We start from the raw sequence: 20,909 nt of genomic DNA on the forward strand, positions 1-20,909 counted from the left end.
AATCTTCAGTTCAGCCATGAACTTCAGCTAGGCTAGGCAGATGACTTCCCATTTTTACTGTGGTGCATTCTCACCCTCTTCTCCCTAGTTTTTTCCAGTTGAGCATTATAAGCTATTAGCCCAGCTTCTGTATTTCTCTTATTTTGGGACTTGCCTTCCTTTTGGTTGTCACTACTAGACTTTTTTCCCCCCTTCAAGTTTCCAACTGGTGCAACCAGTGCTGGCAAAACTAATGTAGAAAGATCACTGGTGGCCTTTCTTAACTAAGGGTATGTCTATACTAGAGACCTTACAGCAGCGCAGGTGTACCGATGCAGCTGCATTGCTGTAAGATCTCTCGCGTAGCCTCTCTATGCCGACAGGAGAGAGCTCTCCTGTCGACATAATTAAACCACCCCGCAATGAGTGGCGGTAACTGTGTTGGCGGAAGAAGCTCTCCCACCGATGTAGCGCTGTGCACACTACCACTTATGCCGGCAAAACTTATTTCGCTCTGTGTTTTTTCACACCCCTGAGCAACATAAGTTTTGCTGACATAAGTGGTAGTGTAGATATGGCCTATGGCTATGTCTACACTACGGCCTGTGGGCAAAACTTTTGTTGCTTAGGGGTGTGAATATTTCACCCCCCTGCACGACATAAATTACACCGACATAAGCATTCGTGTACACAGCTCTATGTCCGCGGGAGAGCTTCTCCTGCTGACACAGCTTATGCCACTGGTGGAGGTGTTTTTTTAATGCTGAAAGAAGAGCTCTCTGCTGTTGTCATAAAATGTCTTCACCACGCAAGCTGCAGTGGTAGAGCTGCATGTACGGATAGACATGGCCTAATACTCCCAATGTTGCTAGGAATGCTGGTAGTAGCAATGGTGAGAAATTTAAAGAAAGGAATTTAGTGTAGACAAGGCCTGTCCCTCTCCCTATATAAGAATATCTGGGTAGCTACTTGAGTGTGCTTTGGAGGGTCTCTAGTCTCACAAGTAGAGGCTGTAGTCTAGTACCAAATATGGCATGAGGGGTACATATTTTACCTATCCAGGAACTTATGTAAACCCAGTCTCTGTAGTACTTGAATGCTTCACAGACATTAATGACTGTATTCTCATAATACCATTATGAAATAGGGAAGCACTGTCCGCACTTTACTAATGGTGAACTGTCCAATGCCGTCCAGTGTAACTGTGACAAAGCAGGACTTGAATCCGGAAATATAGCCAATATTCTGAGAGACAGATTTTGTTTGTGTACAGGTTATTTCACTCAATTGTGTCTCCTAGCAGAGAGGTTAGTTTTTTGTTGTATTCAAATATTTCACTGTTTTCACTATTATATTTTTAAATAGCTAAGCACAGTGTGATGAGTCAAGAATGAAGTTGATAACTTTCATTTCGGACTTCCCTACTTTAGATAGTTTGTTACAAATACTACATTAATGCAGCTTTTTGTTTTTAAATGGTAACATAAAGGTTTAAAAATCAGCATTATTTCCATGCAAAACTTTGATGGGAAAAGTATAATTCATATTAGTCTAAGACATTCCTGTAGAGCCAAGTATAATTTTATTAAAGACAGGAGCAAACTAAGTAAGATGTTCCACTTTAGAAACAATTGTAGTAGTGGGTGAAATCCTGGCCCCATTGAAGTCAATGGCCAAACTTCCATTGACTGTAATGAGGTCAGCATTTTCCCTCGTGTCTGTATATTTCATTATAAGATCAGAATAGCATCTCACGCTATAGTGATACTGTGTTGTGGAGATGGTTTTTTGTTTGTTTTTGTAAATGTTTTATATATTTGGAAAGTTTTAACAGGTTTACAAATCCTTGCCATGTATATTTCAGAGACAAAACAATAATTACAGATTTTGTTTTGAGAAACATTGTACATTGATATAATCAGAACTCTGTTTACCAGGCCAGGCTGTTGACACATTATAGAGATGTGCTCTGGAGGTTTAAAAATTAAAAATTAGTGTCTTATCAAAATGTTTCACATTAAGCATCCTGCCTGTTTTAAATACTTTAAATGCACCTTTTTCTGGTTTCTTATGACAGCTGTGCTCCTGGACCCAGAAATTAAAAGTAGTGTTTAATGCACCTACCCTGAGGCCAGTTAGTTTTCTGGACATACTACAATTCTGCATATGTCAGTACCCAAACTTATCAGTTGGATGGTTATGGCACATGTCAATCTTTGAGCTATTAAGTTTTATGCTAACTATTACCATTTTAGGACCCATTTCACTCATTAATGATTTATACTGCCTTCTTTACTGTTTTTTACACTGTTGCTTAGTACATGAGTTGTAGGTAGGCAGAATTCAATTATCCAAATGGGAATTTGATCTAAATTCTGGGAATAAAACCCCTACCCTTGTGCAAAAAACGACAAAAACACCCATAGAGTCTTTAATGTCAGGACCACTGATTTGCCCCTATTCTAAAACAACCACTGTGCATTCAGTAGTGTAGTGTCCCCAAATGGCATAATGGAGAATTGGTTAATACTACTTCAAAGGGAAGAGTGCCAAGTTCTGTGAATCAGTATTGCTGAAACTCTTTGTTGACTGCGCACTTGCTGGAAATATATTTTGAACACTGCTAATCAGGAAGTTCAATAGCAGAACTCAACTATAGTGCAGGTAAGTAATTCAAATTTGAAAAATCGTGAACAAACTGTATTGCATAAGCAGTATACAAGCTCTCTTTTGCAGCATATTGGAGAAAGTATGCTAAACACTACAGTATATTAAAGAGACAAAATGGGTGAGGTAATATCTTTTATTGGACCAATTTCTGTTGGTGAAAGAGATAGCATTTTGAGTTTACACAGAGCTCTTCTTGAGGTCTGTAAGTTGTTCCAATAAAAGATATTACCTCACCCGTCTTGTGTCTCTAATATTCTGAGACCAGCACGACTACAACAGGACTGCAAACTACAGTATTTTGACGATGTAATATTAATATCCAGTGACGGTTTGATATGAAGCTAGTAAATTATAGTTTTGTTTTACTGTTCTTAAGGTCAGGACATGAAAAAGCTACTTGCCTGGGGCAAGTAGGACGTTTTCCTGGACAACTATCATTGACTTTTGCAGATTCAAAGCTTTTACCTAATGGGGAGAAAAATTTCACTTTTTTTCTTCTGTGTAAAGTGATGCAGTACTCTTTTCCAGAGTCTGCAGACAGATTATTCAGGAGTGTCTGCTGCTGCTCAGGGTTTTACCAAATAGCAGACCAGTGAAAATTCTCTAGAGTCTTTATTAGTTTTACTTCTGCTGTTCAGAACCCTAGGAGCAGCGGCCAGACTAACATAAATCAGGTCAGTTTCACTCTTCTGCTGCTTGGGAAATCTATGTGCCTCAGCGGAGGCAGACAGTAGAGCAGCTTTGGTAAAAGGGGTACTAGAATGGTGATAACCCAGTTTACCACAGCCAGGATTACCATTTAAATTGTCAAACAAAATTTAGGTTCTGATTCGGTAATCATTTACTGACAGTAACACTTAACATGAAAAACGCATTTGCTAATTTTATTTCTTTGCTTCTTTTTAATTAGCTTTTCATAAACATATTGTATCTATTAGAATAACATGATTTTATTGGCAATTGAATCCATTTTTTCTGTTTATAATGATGATTTGTACATTAGTCCTTTCTTACTCACTGAGATTTAGACTGCTTTCCCACTCCTTTTCAGACGTTCATATTGTAAGGCAGGGATTGTCAACCTTTTTCTTTCTGAGCCCTTCTCCTGGGCGGGGGGGGGGGGGCCCATTCTATAAAGACTCCATGGGCCACCTGTGCCACAACAACTGTTTTTCTCCATATCCAGTAGATTAAAAGCCAGGGCCGGCATTAGGCAGTAGCAGGCAGGGCAGTTGCCCGCGGGCCCGTGAAGTTAAGTTGCACGGGCTTCGGCTTCAGTCCCACACGGCGGGCCTCGGGCTTCAGCTTTCTGCCCTGGGCCCCAGTGAGTCTAATGCTGGCCCTGTTCTCTGGTTTATTTTGGCAGAGCCCCTGAAACCTGCTTGCAGCCCCCCAGGGGCCCCGGAACCTGGTTGAATCATAGAATATCAGGGTTGAAAGGGACCTCAGGAGGTCATCTTGTCCAACCTCCTGCTCAAAGTAGGACCAATCCCCAATTTTTGGTTCAGATCCCTAAATGGCCCCCTCAAGGATTGAACTCACAACCCTGGGTTTAGCAGGCCAATGCTCAAACCACTGAGTTGAGAACTGCTGAGAACCTACTGAGTTGAGAACTGCTGTTGTGAGGAACATTTGATTGGAGCACATGAGGAAGAAACTTTCAGTTTGTGAGAAAAGCTTTAGAAAGAGCAAAGGTATATTTTATTATAATAAAAACCATTCCCCAGTACTGTATCACTTCGATCATGGAATTCCCAGTACCAGAAGCAGTTTAATGTTTACCTCTATAACGGAAGTGGAGATATGGAAGACCTTGTCCTATCAAGGGTTCTGCTGAATATTTGTTAGCTCCAGCTAAGTCACTGGGGGGACATCATGCTAAATGGTGCCATCATATACTTGTGAGTTATAAGAAGAGATGGTTTACAGTTCCTTAACTATGCTGTAACACATTCGCTCAGTCTGTATCGCTATTAATTATTTTTTGAGGGGCAACTTTTTTTAACTGCTAAAGGTTATTTCCTTTTTATCTATAATTTAAAGTAAACTACCACGTTGGCTTGGCTTTCATTTTGCTGTAAAATGTACTCATGTTTAATTTGACATGGAGTTAGCTGTTTGAAATAGAACACGAAAGCTTATGCTCAAATAAATTTGTTAGTCTCTAAAGTGCCACAAGTACTCCTTTTCTTTTTGCGAATACAGACGAACATGGCTGCTGCTCTGAAACCTGAAATAGAACAGCTATTTAAATTTAAATAGACAGGCATTTTTAGTCCGAAATATTATTGATATCAGAATTGTACTGTTATATTTGATGCCTTATAAATGTACTTTAATCGGCTCCACTGTGCTAATACAGAACAGACTCTTGTAAATGTATTTGTGCATTTATTGGAAAAACTTTATCAGGTTGAAAAAATTCTTCATTGAAATGATACATCTCAATTTCCAGGGATATAAAGGATGTCCAAGAGTATGAAGATACTGATACATAGCATAAAAAAGATTAAGGGAAAGCAGCATTTTTTCTTCTGCATAGTAAAGTTTCAAAGCTTGTATGAAGTCAGTGTTCAGTTATAAACTTTTGAAAGAACAACCATAACATTTTGTTCAGAGTTATGAGCAACCTCCATTCCCAAGGAGTTCGTAACTCTGAGGTTCTACTATATGGAAAATATGAAGGAATTTGACTGTGTGATTGATTGATTGATTTATTTTAAACCAGATAGTATTGCAAGTAAGTGATATGGTAGGCGTGTTTTCCTAAGCGTCCTAATGCTTAGAATTTATGTAGTATTTTCCATTTGTAGGTGTCAAAGCACTTTACAAAGGAAGTTACGGTATTACATTTTCTGTAGTAGCTTTCATGTTCGTCGACTTCACAATCCTTAGTTAATTACAAACATTGCAACATACTTTTATTATGTAAGTATTTATTTTAAGCATCAGATCTTTTAAAGATAACTACATGATGGACGAGCACACAAAATATCTTCATAGACCAAAATTACAAAGGAAGCCTTAGTGACTTAATATTGTGTTCATTTGTAATGACAGGTTTCAGAGTAACAGCCATGTTAGTCTGTATTCGCAAAAAGAAAAGGAGTACTTGTGGCACCTTAGAGACTAACCAATTTATTTGAGCATAAGCTTTCGTGAGCTACAGCTCACGAAAGCTTATGCTCAAATAAATTGGTTAGTCTCTAAGGTGCCACAAGTACTCCTTTTCTTTTTGTAATGACATGCACTTTTTAGCATGATAAAGAACTGTTATTCTAACATGGAATATTTTTCACTACTTTATTCTTATTTGTGAATACAGTCACACTAATGCTGATAAGCATTAGCCCCATTTTACACGAAAACTAAGACACAGACAAGTTAGTTGACCAAGGATATTCAAGGTGTCAGTGGCAGACCTGAGGCTCCAACCCAGGTCTCCTGACTCCCAGTCAACGTCCCTATCGACTGGATGGTATGATTAAAATTTCAGGATATAAAATCCTATAACAGTAAAATGTAAAAGGTATGAAAAGAAAAAACAAAAAAGTCAGTCATGAAAACTATTTGTACAGCTATGTATTTCAATAAATATGAAGGCAATAGAGAAGAAGGAAGAGCAAGAAGAACAAAATAGAAAAAAGATATGGGTAAAAGAAGAAATGTAGGTCTGACTGCGGACACTGTTCTGTCTTAAGTTAATAAAGTATTTGTTTTCACACAGATTGTTCTTCATTAATTTGTAATCTATATATTTCTTTTTCATCTAACGCTGTTTCAGTTAATGATGTGACCAGTTTCTGTTTGTGCAGGAATTCATGTTATTTTTAATGCCTGGGTATTTATAGTAATCAATTCAGAGTACTACAGGATTATAGATAAATCTTAAAGTATTGCTAATTTGGGGTGAGATCTGATATGAATTCAATTTTCTTGCCCTGAATTGAGATTGAAAATGATGAACCAGTCAGTATTTATAATAAAGAGCGGTTATACTGGCTCCTTATCTTTTGATAATGGGATAAATGTATGGAGGTCTTTTTGTCATCACACTTTTGTCATTACTTAAATGCACGTTTAACCCCCCCCCCCCCCCACAATGCATCTTACAAAAAGTTGTCTGTATTAGTGATAACTCAGCTTACCTTGATACTGATGTAGATGTCCCCATTTGAATATTTACGTCTTAGTCCACTGTGTTGAAGGTGATTTGGAATAACTCTTTGAGACAGCCACATCAAACTGTATGAGTGGAAAATAAAAAAAAGCAAATGGTGTTGTTTTATCATAGGGAAGTTGTAAAAGTGCCATTTAATGAGGCACCTGTGAGAAAGCTTGCTCCTGATACTACTTCCTCAAGTATGCTGCTTCTACAAGATAACTACTAGTGGCAGTTAAAGGAAAACTAAACTACACAATATGATATCAATAAGAGTAGTGAAACTTCTAGTTCTAACAAAGACTATATTACTACGTGTTTAAGTCTTATACATAAATCATTAGATCTTGGTGAAATTAAAGCCTTCTAACACAAACATCAAGAGTGGTAAACATTGATTACAATGAGCCCCATGGCAGTATTTACATGTAGAGACAGTTATGAATGAAGATAATCATGGTGTTTGTTTATGTGTGTGTTAAATGCTGAAATTTCTCATCAGAGTATTTGAGTAGATTTTGTGTTTTCAGCAGCAAAAAGCTGCAGAAGCTTGTGGAAGAGTTCTACAGCCATCTCTGCAGGGCTTCATGAGGGATTCCTTTTTCCAAGTTTGAAGCTGTTTTTTATGATACTCAACAACTGACAAAGTAATATTTTCAGGTACTTAAAATAGTTAAAACTTCCTTGAGATGGGGGAAGGATTGTTTGGAGTGGGAAGGGAGTGAAGACTTTTGCTTGCAGCTTCAGTGTCTTTCATGGACTATTTCAGTACAGTGACCTTCCAAATGCTGTTGACAAATAATGGAGTATAACAGTCATTCTTATGCTCAACAGCTCAGGATTTCCTTGATCAACAGAGCGGTTTAGTGGGACCAAAAATTCAGGGTTTTTTGGCAGATCCAGATTTAACAGAAGCTGCATCAAAAAGCATCAAAGTATGTTTAGATAGTGAAAAGCGTCTGTAAAAAGTGCCATTTGGAGTTTTTATGTTCATTGTCTCCTACTCCAAATTTGTGAAGTTTGCAAGTAAGTGTATATTTTTGTAACTTGTAAACTCCTTTTGGATTTGTAAGTCAAGCTGGGTTCTTTCTCTCTCTCAACATCACCACTCAATGATTCTACAGGTGGAATTCAGTTAGATTGCTGATAATGCATGAACCACAATAAAAGTCCATTTCACGGTTTGGAGGCTGTACTGACTGCAATACTAACAAAAATAAAATATTTTATACTTCCTATAAGAGATAATTTTCAGCACTTCTTACTTTGATTAATGAGTATTAGAATTTAAGAGCCTTTGGGGAAACAATGTGCAATATTTAATGTTCCTCCACAAGTTTTGGAAGAAAGGTTTCTAAATCTTCCATAGCAAGGCTGGTTAAATGCAGACTTCCAGAAGTAGGCAAGGCAAAAGGGATTGTCCCCTAACGATCAAGACACGGGTCCATTAGGGCCGTGCCTTCCACATACGTCTGTGCTTCATAGGATTACATATATACTACCATGAGTTGGCCTAGGCCCTAAAATATCCATTTTGATTATACTAATAACTGCACCTCTTATTGTTGTCAAAAGTAGTAGACAATGGGAGACTGTAATAGGCTGCAGTAGAAATTTGACTTCTGCAAGAAAAGCCAATAAACGTATTACTCCATACATATTTTAAGGGATTTTTCTGTGTTCCACCCATCTTTAATCACTGCCTGGACATACCGAAACAGTGATGAGTATTTCTAAAACTGTTCTGTTCTGAAAACTTAAACTTATTTTTTGGTAAATTTTTACTTCGCTGTTTGAAGGTATTAAAATGAATTAATGGAATTTTCTTTTAAGCTCAGTATCATTATAGAAAGAACTGTACTCCGATTTTGAAATTTTTTCCCCAAGACTTACTGCCCAAGGAATAAGCCTACGAATGCTGCTATGTTCCCAAATAGCCACAGACTCTTAAAAAGTATGGTCTTGCAAATTAAAGGAATTGAAACAGTTTTGTACCATTTGTACTGTATCTAACTGTAGCATTGGCAATCAATTTTTTATTGAATAAACTTAAAAATACCCAGAACAAACATAACTTTGTGCTTTTGTTATAATCACGTTTCCCCTTTTTGATTTAATTCCAATTTTTATTTTCTATTGTAGATTGTTCTATATTTTCTGTATTGTTTTGAATATTCCATCTTTCTTTTTCACCCCTTATATTCTTTTCCTATTTTTTACTATGTTCTCTCCTTTCTCTTGTATGTTTTGACTCTTCCTCCTTTTCCTATAAACATCTTTGTTGTTCTTTAATTTATCCCATTTATTCTGTTTTTCACCTCCACAAGCCTGTTTATATTCACTGATGAATCTATACATATCAGCTCACACTCACATTTACACTTGCATGCATGCGCATGCACCTACTTGTGAAAAGACCCGCTTGCTCACATGCAGCCATCTACTAACAGATTCACTCCTGACTCCTCCCATCTTCCAATGATTAAAAACAGTGGATCGCGGGGCTGCCTTTTTTTTGTTACTCCTAAAATCCTGGTAGTTGAAACACCTTTTTCTTCCTCTTAAGAGTCGTATAGTACCTCTTTAGGGCTAATAAATTGACTTTAATGGAATTACTCATGTTTAAAGTTAAATGCTTTGCAGGATCAGGGCCGTAGTGTAGCACTTCAAATTTAGCATTGAAAGTATGTAAATCCACCTATCCATAATCGTTACTTCATTCATGTAAGATGGTGACATTGCGAAGAGAAGCTTTACTAAGTCTTCACAAAGTTGGTATCCTGTGGATACAGAAATCTGCAGATTGACTTATTTGAATATTTGCCTGTGTGTGATGACCGCCCTCCCACCCCCCCCAGGCACAAGACTGCGTCATTGGCATTTCAGTTACCGATTTTTTTGTCCATGTCTTGAGGATTGTAGCCCCAGACTTGATAGCTATATGTCTATGCTTTTTCACAGTTTAACATTTTTATATTGGAAGCTTTTCTGGGTTATTCCAAGTGATTGTCCTGAATATAGCAGCTTTTGTTGAAGAGATGTAACCTTATTGTGGTCTTAAAGAAGGCAGGCTATAATGGAATACTTAATGCACTTTGGTTTAAATATTTTAGGAGCGTATTGTATATTTGCAGGAGGGAGCGTTGCTGTTAGATGGTTTCTTCATTTCTTTGGAATCACTGATGTATAGGACTTGAAGATAGACCTGTCTGTTTGTTTTTACCAAGGCAGAATTAAGAATGTTTATCTTAGATTAACTGTGTGGTCCCATACCTTTTAAGTGTAGTAATAATTTTGAAATTCCAAGCTTTAATGTGGGTTTTTTGATGTGTTTAAAAAAAAAAAAAAAAAAAAAGAAATGACAGCATTTTAAAGTGGTTTCCCCTTAAGTAATTGATAGCTATTCCAATTAGACATGATTTTTTTTTGGCTTGTGAATATCCTTTGTTTTAAAGAATATTTTCAGAATTGCTCAGGGACAGGACTTTCTGTGGAGCTTGTCAGCTGTGCAAGAACTGTGTGAGAGGACTGTGCAGGGTATAGAAACTATCAGGCTCTATAACGTATATAGAAACATTAAAATGTTATTTTAAAATAACCACATAAAACTACCAATAGCTAATCATTGTCCAAAGAGCCAGTCTGACCTAACCCTTATGAATATGAAGATAATAATCCAAATGTGAACTGTGTACAAACTTGAGGTCATGATGTCTTCCTGAGCCTTTAGAGAAACCACTCCAATGCTATGGTTTGCAGAGTGAAAAATGCTCAAATATTGTCCCTTTTCAGTGCTGTTTCTAAGTTCCCTGAGCAACTGTGAAACTGGTAAGAAGCAGATCAATTTCATGCTGAAGCTATTTGGGAAATTTATTAGAGGTTCCCATTACAGCTGCTTGTGAATGTTTTCTTCTTCCTGTTAAAGCCAGTATGTTGAGAAGAGGAATCTTTGCTATCAACCTCTACTGGTTGAGATTCATTCCTAGTTGCATATTTGTGTGTATTGTAGCCTTGCCAGAGTTAATGAGTATGTCTTTGATTAGGTCAATAATATTATTAGTGATACAAGATCTTCTGATTAGCAGAACAATCCATAATGAGGATCTGACAAGATTCTCTTTCAATTGGTTGCTGAATGTAGAAAAGGTGTACTGTGTTTGAAGTCTAGTGATCAACCTTCTAGAAAACTAGAGAATTTGGAGGTCATTCTGTGATTGGCATGAGGAGGGAAAGATTGTCTTGCAATATTGCTGCCATTCTAGAATTTCTTCAAGCCAGGTAGACATGAGCCTGACTGTTACCAACATTAAAGTCCAGTTTGCAGCAGGTGTAGGCTAGTTTTCATGCTGTTGGGTGGACAGCTTAGAGGCCACCAAATGTACTATGTGCCTCCATGATGATCTGTCCTTAGCCAAATCTGGCGCACTACTGGGTAGAATGCCTATGAGGGACAGGTGTCTTACACCATCCAGCCATTGAAGCATTATATATTCTCAGCTTCATCTCTCTGCTTATCAGGGTATTTGGTTGTGAAAGATGTTCTTAATGAGATGCATCATTACTGATGACAGTTTTGCAGTGAGGGCTTCAAGTTTTTCTTGATGCTGCCCATGTTATCGACAACAGAGCCAAGGTAGGTGATGTCACTAACAATATCAACTGAGTGGTCACCCACTAAGATGCTAGAACCCACAATATGTTCAAAATTGCTGACTGGAAGACTTTTGGTTTTACCGCAAATGGGAGAGTAGTTGTAGGATTCAGAAGAATGGTTAAATGGTTAACTCTATTCCTGTGGGTAGGCACCCAGATGTTTCTGAAGGCTGTTGACAGCCTGAGATCAGTAAAGCAAGCTGTGATTCATGCTTGGAGCTTAAAATTGGTATGCTCTCTCAACTCCCCTTTAGAGACCGTGGGGAGCGGGTTTCAGTATATTTATTGGTAAAGATTCTGTTTCTCATCACTGTAAACTGATTTGAAGGATAGGAGACTGATATGTACCGTCTTGTAGAGAGTCTTCCATCATTTCTGCACCTGGCTACATTTGTTTTTAGACCCTTTCAGAATTCAGAACAAAGATTCCATTTGAAGCAGAAAATTGCTTTGCCCGCTTTCTGTCCAGAATTGCTAAAGCAGAGTAAAATTCAGTTGTTAGACATACATAGGGCACCACAGGATTACATAATGGATCTCAGCATGGAGTAAAGTGCCATTTAGAAAGTAGTATCTGAGCCAAGAAATTTTTAAGATGTTAAAGATTTGTAAGGCATGTAAAACTTCATCAGACATTATACATTAATGTACAGGTGCTTGCAGAAGTGGTTTTTGGCAGAAGGGTGTTGCAGCTGCCTGTGAGATACTATGCTTCCCTAACTCAGGTGCTTGAAGTGTTTTGGGAGAAGTCAGGGGTCTGGACTGGTATAGAAGATCAAAAAGAAAAAAAAATTTTTTTCTTTCTTAGTGTGTACCAGTCCAGAGACCTTTTTGTTGTAGATTTTCTGTACTCCGTTTCCATTACAACGTACATGTTCATATTAAAGTTATTTTTTGTTGTTTGTTGGCAGAATTTGTGTGGTTCCAAGTATTGCTTTCAACTGAAGCATGAGGAACAACTAGACTTCTGATTTATAGAGATGTTCTAATGACATGGTAACCATGAGAATAAAACTAGAACACTTTGTGATGTAATAAGATAATCTAGAAATATTTATAATCTTATTTATGATATCCTGTGTTTTATTTACAAGTTTGTGTTAAGAAAATATCTGCGCTATATACATTTTTTTTTTTTTTGGATATGATCACATTACCATTTTGAAAAAGCAAAACGATGCAGTGTAGGAGCAGTTATTTGTTGGAGGTACCTATCAGTCGACTACAGATGTAGTGATACCATGCTTAATTGTTTAAAGGAGACTTTGTTCAGTGCATCAGTGTGAAATTGAGAAAGGATGAAAACCTTGTTAAGGCCCATTGCACTACTTAAACTTGCAGTGTGGTTGGTTAGGAGAAGCCAGGACAGGTCTGGAAGGGGATCCTTCTCCTGCATGTTACTGAGGGATGTCTCTGTATTAGTTCCTTCTATGCTGAGATGTAAATTGAGGTTCAGAAGTGGACCGGGGAAGGGCCGCAGACTTCATGGTTAAGTGGGTCTAGTGACTCTAAGAGCCCAAGTAACACAAAGGAGGTGTAATGTGCACTTCCCGACCATACACTGGAGTAGTGGCGGTGGAGGTGCTACATTGCAGCTCTGTGTCTTTTGTCCCAATCCCTTCCATGCTCCACCTTCATATAGCCCAGTAATTTAGGATTTGTTTTAAGTTATTTTCAACCCTGTGGAGAGATTTTTGCCTACATTTATTAAAACTGTGGCTTGTATTTCAAACACATTTTAATTACAGTTGGTCATTGAACTTTTTGACACTGTCACTTTTGTCATTGGTATCATGGGAGCTCTTTGCATTGAGCAAATCAGAAAAGCTTTTGAAGAAGCTTTTATACAGCTGTCTATCAATGAGATTCTGTACATTTATTTTTTTGTATATGTACTCAAAGAACCTCTAAAAGTGTTGTGACAATAAAGAGGAATAATGACGACGATAGGGGTTATCTAATATAGAAGGTGCTATAATTATAAGTGCCAGTGGGAGCTTGACAATTCATTGGTTAGGGTAATGTATTGTTAAAAAGAGCAATTATAAAATGATTTAGTCTGATACCGCAAAAATATTCTTTAAGTTGCTGGTTTTTAATAAGTATTAATCTAAATAGGTCAGGGATGCAAGGATTTATGGCATCTACAAAAATGTTCTTTTACTCAGCTGAACTGCTGAGAGACCTATAGTAGACAAATCTTATAGCTGGACACGTTTTTATTACTGTGCTAATTCAGCTTGCTTTTTAGCAGGTTTAACTAACGTAAAAACGGGTCCAGTGCGGGAGCCTTGTTTACACTAGGTATGTCTACACTGGAAAAAAACCCCTCATGCAGTAATGAGTCTCAGAGTCCAGGTATACAGACTCAGGCTCACGCTGCGGTGCTAAAAAGGGCCATGTAGAAGTTCTGGCTTGGGCTCTGGTTTGGCTCCCGGGAAGGGAGATGGATTTCAGAGCTGGAGCTCCAGCCCAAGCCAGAACATCCTCTCATCTATTTTTCATGCTGTAGCATGAACCCCTTGAATCTGACTCTGTAGACCAGGGCTCTAAGGCTTGCTGCTGTAGGGATTTGTTTGCAGTATAGGTGTATACGCCAACACTCCCCGTAGGGTCAGCTACCAAATGATAGAACAGGTGGTAGGGTTTATTTTTGTAACACTGTCTAGTGTAGATGCAGCGTAGGTGACTTTGGTTTCCCATGACAGCTACATTTGGCTGATACAGTGGAATGGTTGATCTCGAAAGTGAGATTTACGTATGCAATAGACAGAGCTTTCTCTAACCAGTCCATGACTTTGGATCTCTCTTCTGGAAGAGATTTGATTGCCTATAATCTTCAGTGTATTCAAAATAAAATATAAAACTCACTTCTTCAACCTAGGTTTCCCACAAATCAAATATTTAAAAATAAATCAAAACCCAAATTCCTAACTATACAAACAAACAAATGCTACTCCCCTTCCCACCCTCTAACCCCCATATAGAATGGGAAGAGAAAAAGAGACATCATCTTGTGTTCACTTTAAAATGTATGTTGGTCAGGTATCATAGTGATTGGTACAGCGTACAAATATATGTACAGTAGAACCTCAGAGTTACGAACACTGGAGTTACAAACTGACCAGTCAACCACACACCTCATTTGGAACTGGAAGTATGCAATCAGGCAGCAGCAGAGACTGCCAAAAAAAAGAGGCAAATACAGTACAGTACTGTGTTAAATGTAAACTAAAAAAAAAAATAAAGGGAAAGCAGCATTTTTCTTCTGCATAATAAAGTTTCAAAGCTGTATTAATTTAGTGTTCAGTTACAAAATTTTGAAAGAACAACCATAACATTTTGTTCAGAGTTATAAACAACCTCCATTCCCAAGGTGTTTTGAAACTGTCATGTTAAATTAAAACTCCCTGTTCAAAATGCAGTTTGCAATCTTGCCACTGGGTTGAGTAAAATTATTAACAAATTGCAAAATATGATCTATTTCAGTGGTTCTCAACCAGGGGTCGGGGCCCCCTGAGGGGCCATGAGGAGGTTTCAGGGGGTCCTCCAAGCAGGGCCTGCGTTAGACTCGCTGAGGCCCAGGGCAGAAAGCCAAAGCCCCACTGCATGGGGCTGAAGCCCAGGACCCTGAGCCCCGCCACCTGGGGCTGAAGCCAAAGCCTGAGCAACTTAGCTTTGCAGTTTCCCCTGTGGCATGGAGCCCCAGATAATTGCCCTACTTGTACCCCCTAACGATGGCCCTGGCTTTTATATGCAGAAAACCAGTTGTTGTTTTTCTAGGCCATGGAGTTTTTATAGCATGGGGGGGGGGGGGGCTCAGAAAGAGGTTGAGAACCCCATATCTATTCAACATCAGAATGTTCCCTAACATGAGAGAATACTGACTGCAGTATTAGGTATGCATTAGTAATATCAGATCTGTGCCTCAAGATTAAATATATTGAAGATAATTTTCCGTATATGGCCTTGACTCTGGTTGATGGCACAAAACTATTAAACTGGATTTATTTGCACAATCGGCAGAGGACATTCTGAAGTCAGTAGTATGTTACAAGCTGAAAGATTCAAATAAGATATGTTAGGGCACATATATTTAATTTTTAGTTTTCATTCAGTGGCATATGTTGTATAATAATAGTAGGGTATTTTATTAGAATTGAACAAGTAGTGATTAGCTGACTTTCCCTCTTCCTTCAGGTATATCTCTTAGAATTGCGTGATGTGTGATGAATTGGAGATTCTGAACAGGGAGATTGAGCGGTTATTACGGAGCAACATCGTGGAAGAAGGCACTTTAAATTCAGACTGTCTTCAGCCATCTACCACTGACTCCTTGGATATAGCCACTGATTCAGACAATGAAGCAAAGTACAAATTAGTGCAGGTACCCAATGCCTTTATAAACAGTAATAGGGTTCTTAAAATTAGGTTATACTACTCTGGGTTTTTTATTTGTTTGTTTTTTGGAAGACTTGAAATGTACACGGGAAGTATTTAGAAAGCAGTGAACAACCTGAATTTGTCCACATGCAGCATTAGTTTATCTGTTGCTGTCAGTGATAGAACAATTGTTTGGATTGCTTTACTATTTCATGTACCAGCTGAGAAGAATGGCAAATTTCTGTTTTCATTTGGAAAATGTAATGGCACTGGAGATGATCATTTCCCAAGTAGTAACAAGTGGTTAAAAATAGCAAATATGCTGTAAGACTCTGGGGTTTGTGAACTTGGACAGTTTGATTTGAACAAATAAATTGTCGGGAGGATGTGTTGGGGCGTGTAGGATTGTACATGTCCTTAATTTGTCCTTACATTTGCCTATCTCCACCTCTGGTACATTACAGTACTAGAATTCATCCTTATCATCCTGAAATCCTTGTTACGTTTTAATCACTTTTTACCTTTACTGTTGCAGTTCCTCTTGCAATTGCTCCTAAATCATTGTTTGTTCTAAGAAATGGAATCATGTTATCTTTGTTCTCTGTCACTGGCTTATGTTCAAGTTCAATTCAAAACTGACTTTATTGGTTCTATCCTGCCTCCTGTTCCAAGCCTGATCGCTGTACTCCAATTGGGTTAGGCTTTTCTGTACCTTCCTCTGGACAACAGTTAGCTTTGTTCCTGTAGAAAAGTAAGTTCCTGATTCTGAAATAATCTTGAAAAAGTTTTTGCCAGCAGAGTTAGCTCCTATGGTAGAGGGAGATCTCTTAACAAATGGTGGTTGTCAGCCCTTCTTTGGCCTAGTCTAGTTTTCATGAAACATTTTAAAAAAAGTTTTGCCCCATTCACGCAGGCTGTACCTGCTGATAAAATCATATTTCTTGAAAAATATTCAAAGATAGATTTTGAAAACTGTTCCGGTTTGGGAGTCTTTGTAGAGTGGACATGAGCATAGGGACAATTTCTCACTTGTGGAGCTTCATCTGGAACTCTTAATCTTCCCTACTTTTAAACCACTAACTAATTTCTAGTTTTTAAATCTTTGAAGCTATGGTCTTGTCCACACCTACAAATTTTGCCCCTCTAGCTATGTTAGCATAGTTAAACTGTATAGCTTATTCTGGTTTGGCAAAGTGAAATAAATTATACCGGTAAAAAGTGACGTATATCAGTATAATTGCATCCGAACTAGGGTTTATACGCGCATAACTGTGACCGTGAAAAAAATCACACTCCTTGCCAATATAGTTATACTGGTAAAACTTTTTAAGTTTAGACCAGGCCTACTTTTTTGCTGTAAAATTGCATTTGACTTGTTTTAAAACACTTTATAGTGTAAAATATTTGATATAAATGACACAAAAAACCACGGTCTTTTAGCAGTTAGGGTATGTTGGCTTGGTTCTTTAAACTCTGTCTTGAAAACACAGTACAAGACCAGGAGAAAGTTAAAGAATAGAGAATTTATCCTTCTGCTAACTGGGAACTCTCAATTAGATATCTGTATCTGGCTATAGGGAAAATTAGCTGGTGTTAATCAGATTTATCTAGGATTGTTAGCTTCAATTAGTGATGTTAAACTTGGCTAAAATCTTTAAAATAGGATAATGTTTTTCTATATTTTCAGTACTGTTAGAAACATCTAAATATAGATTATATCTTTTAATTTCACTCTGGCTGAGCTATTAAATACTATTATTAGAGTTAACTTATTTTGTTAAATTCCTATTTAGGACGCTGTTGTGCTATGAAAATCTTAATGGCTTCCAAACAAATGTATCCGTATACAAGCTACATGCCTTATGGAGCTGAACAATCAGTCTTAACAGGGGAGTTTTGGTGGTAGTTTTTTCCCATTTACAATAATGCTACTTCCTGTTTCAGTCCATTTCCTGGGGAAAAACTGATGAAGAAACAAAATGTGAAGGTTGCTTTCAAGTGTTACAGATGCACGTTGCCTTTTATTTTATCTGTTTTCTTACCAAAACTATCTCAATTTACAGACTTATTTTTTAATAATGAGAACTTTGTAGCAACTTAAAGCAATACCAGGTTGTCTGACCTGTTGGAATTGTGTAATACAGAGTGGTAAATTAAATTAATAAAACTATATAAACTTTTAATTTTTTTTTCCTTTCAGGAGCCTACAACTGGAGGATTGATATCTGAGTCTTTGGATTGTCATCAAGATGAACCGTGCACTTCTGAATTATCAAATTCAGCATGTGCTTTAGGGATTATGCTGAATGACTCTGATCGACGACTGCTGCCCTCTTCTCGCTCTCCCTTTCATTTAGATCTACAGGGAGAAACCATCCCAACCTCTAATGCTGTGTCAGGTAAAGCATATAGAGGACATTGAAGAATCTTCCTATTTCTTTAAGTTTTATCTGGAATTTAAATCTCAGAATTTGGATTTCCTCTGCTGTACTCTTAACATTTCTTCATCTTCCAAGGTAAACAAATATATAAAATATTGTTTGATCTGTTGCATCAGAAGAGCTTTAATTTTCAATTTCTTATTAATATCCATTTAAAGTTTTCTAATATTTTAAAATTATAATCTTGTTGCTACATAAGATGCTTAAAACTAAAAAAGAAATATGTAATGTATTTTTAAATGTTATCTTCTAAAGAGCTTAACAAAATTCCATCAAGTTTAGAAATAATTTGTGAATGCTCCAATAGCTAGGCTAGAAAGGTGATTCATCATTTTTATTACCTTACTATTAGCTTAAAATTAATTATTCTTTTAATTCTACTGCAGCATTCTTATTAGCCATTTCCCACTTCAGTGATGCTCAAGCATGCACTAGCTTGATGGTTATATCAACAGTACAATCCCATTGAAGTTGTCTTATAGAGAATCTTGTAAGTTCTATGTTTTCAAACACTGTTAAGTGGATTTGAAAAGTTCCCTATTTTAGCTTTATTAATTACTTTATAAATGGTAGCATATTTTTTAAAAAAGAGAGAACTTCTCAGGCCATCAATTTTTAGTTTAAGTAGACAAATACATGGCACCATTTTGTCATGGGCTAACTCTAGAGGCGTTCGTGCCTGATATGTTACAAGTGTAGCATATGCTGGTACACTGCTTGAAACAGGAGCCATCTCATCAGGACTGCACATTGCAAGATGTAAAAATAGTGAGATTTAAAATAACATGCTAGCATGCTTAAGCCCCTCACGTACTAGCTATTGGAATTGTGGGTATATATCTGAAGCTATTGGAAATTTGTTCAGTTTCTTCAGGAATCACCATAAAATGAAAATAGGATAAAGTGTATGATTCAGTTTTGTTATAATGCATTAGATACTTTTGAAAGAAATGCAAAATCGAATCATATGGAGCTGCTGCTCCCAGTGTAGAGACAATTGACTTAAGTTCCATATATGGAACAGAGTTTGATAATGGTTTTAAAATTTAGTTGTGGCTCAGAGTGTTAATAGTGTAAAATTCATTAGTCAGACAGGATAAAATTCCATAACCTTTCCAAGGAAAGTGTATGAAAATAGTGTTTCATTTTACCAGTTTGTGCAAGTAAATCCCTATTTATCCTGTGATGACTGTACAACAGCAACACACATACTACTGATCACAAAACTTATTTATTGTTCCTTCTTAGCAAGGCACTTACATTGCATGAAACTTGTTTGAAATGCAGCAGCACATATGCTTACTGGCTTTAGTGATTGAGATAATCTTATGCCAAATTTTTCTTTATTTTGGATCCTCATAAAGTTGCCTCATGCTTGTATGTTGTTTCTGTCACTTGCTTCCTGCTGTTCTCTCAGACCTGGAGAGGGATTCTAAGAAGCTGTGTCCCTCACATCAACACTAGCTTTACCCTACAGTTCAGCTTGTACATTTCCAGGTTATTTGCCAGAACTCTTCTCTGGCACAACATACAATTTGGAAGCCTTGAGACAAAGACCACATCAAGGACCAGCCTTATCTGAGTTCCTTTCAATGTGTTGAGTTTTTTTTTCAGAGAATTTCTTGATAAGGCTTTGAGAAGTTCTTCTGACCTGAACAAGATTATACTTAACCAGTCCCGTTAGTGAGACTCCTCTAGAGGGAATGTGTAATACCTTTTGCTGAATTACTAACTACCAACATTACTAAAACAATCAGTCCTTTCAGTCCTTCACCCATTCAGCTCCACTGGCGAATGAAAATACTTCCCAAACATCATCTAGAGAAGGCACCCCAGAAGTAACTAATCTAGTCCATTAGACACTTTCTTCTCCTGGACTCTTAAAATTGTTCAGACTGATCTCCTCAGATTTTCAGGAATACCTTCCTCTTAACTTCTTTTCATTGCCTCCCTATTGGGATCACAAGACGTGACAGGCAGTTCTGGACAGCATGGTGAAACTTATCCAAGGGGCCATTGTTTTTTCCAGAAGAAAGATTACTTGCTTTTGATAGAGATTCTTCATGATGAAAAAGAAAATAGGATATTTCTGCCCCATCCTGGCCTTGTGTGGGCTGAATCCGGGTTCATGAAATCTCACTTTGTACAGAATCCTGGCATTCCTGATACAAGAGGCTTTCTATTAAGACTCCTTACATTTCAGCTGATTTGGATCCAGAAGAATCCCAGGACCAGTAATAATAGTATGAAGTTACTTACGGACCTATGGTATTGAGGGAGATGTCCTAGCATCTGATAATGTCCTCAAATTATACCGGGGAGGGGAGGAAGAGAGTACAAATTGTCTGTTTTGAGGAATCTCTCGATAAAGGAATCTTAGAAACCGAGTACAAGGACAAGAAAATGTTGCTATTGGCCAAATGCCAGAAGAGAATTAGATCTTCAGAGAGTAACTGTCCTCTCCAGGTTTCTTCTCATACAGATTCTGCAGATGGGACAGTGACTGAATTAGATGGCAGTTGAACAGATCATGAGGTGAAAGGTCTAGAAGCATCTTCTCTAGACAACCCTCTACCAACCACAATAATGTAGACTTGTCCTCTTCTTCCATCTGAGGAGAT

At 37.5% G+C, this 20,909-nt stretch overlaps 1 protein-coding gene across 3 annotated transcripts in view; it reads left to right on the forward strand.

Annotated features, from left to right (window-relative positions):
* The window catches only part of DIDO1 (death inducer-obliterator 1), an 87,943-nt gene that overhangs the window by 3,412 nt on the left and 63,622 nt on the right, over nucleotides 1-20,909 (forward strand). The window contains exons 2-3 of one of the 3 annotated variants that reach the window (XM_074969590.1): nucleotides 15,665-15,851; nucleotides 18,048-18,246. In XM_074969590.1, coding sequence (XP_074825691.1) covers nucleotides 15,687-15,851; nucleotides 18,048-18,246 — 364 coding nt within the window. In that variant the 5' untranslated portion in view covers nucleotides 15,665-15,686. Of the gene's footprint in view, nucleotides 1-15,664; nucleotides 15,852-18,047; nucleotides 18,364-20,909 lie in introns of those variants that run through there. The other 2 variants (XM_074969591.1, XM_074969592.1) reach the window with 2 other exon arrangements.

Source organism: Natator depressus, chromosome 13 (assembly GCF_965152275.1).
Source record: "Natator depressus isolate rNatDep1 chromosome 13, rNatDep2.hap1, whole genome shotgun sequence".
In the NCBI taxonomy this organism is placed as follows: Eukaryota; Metazoa; Chordata; order Testudines; family Cheloniidae; genus Natator; species Natator depressus.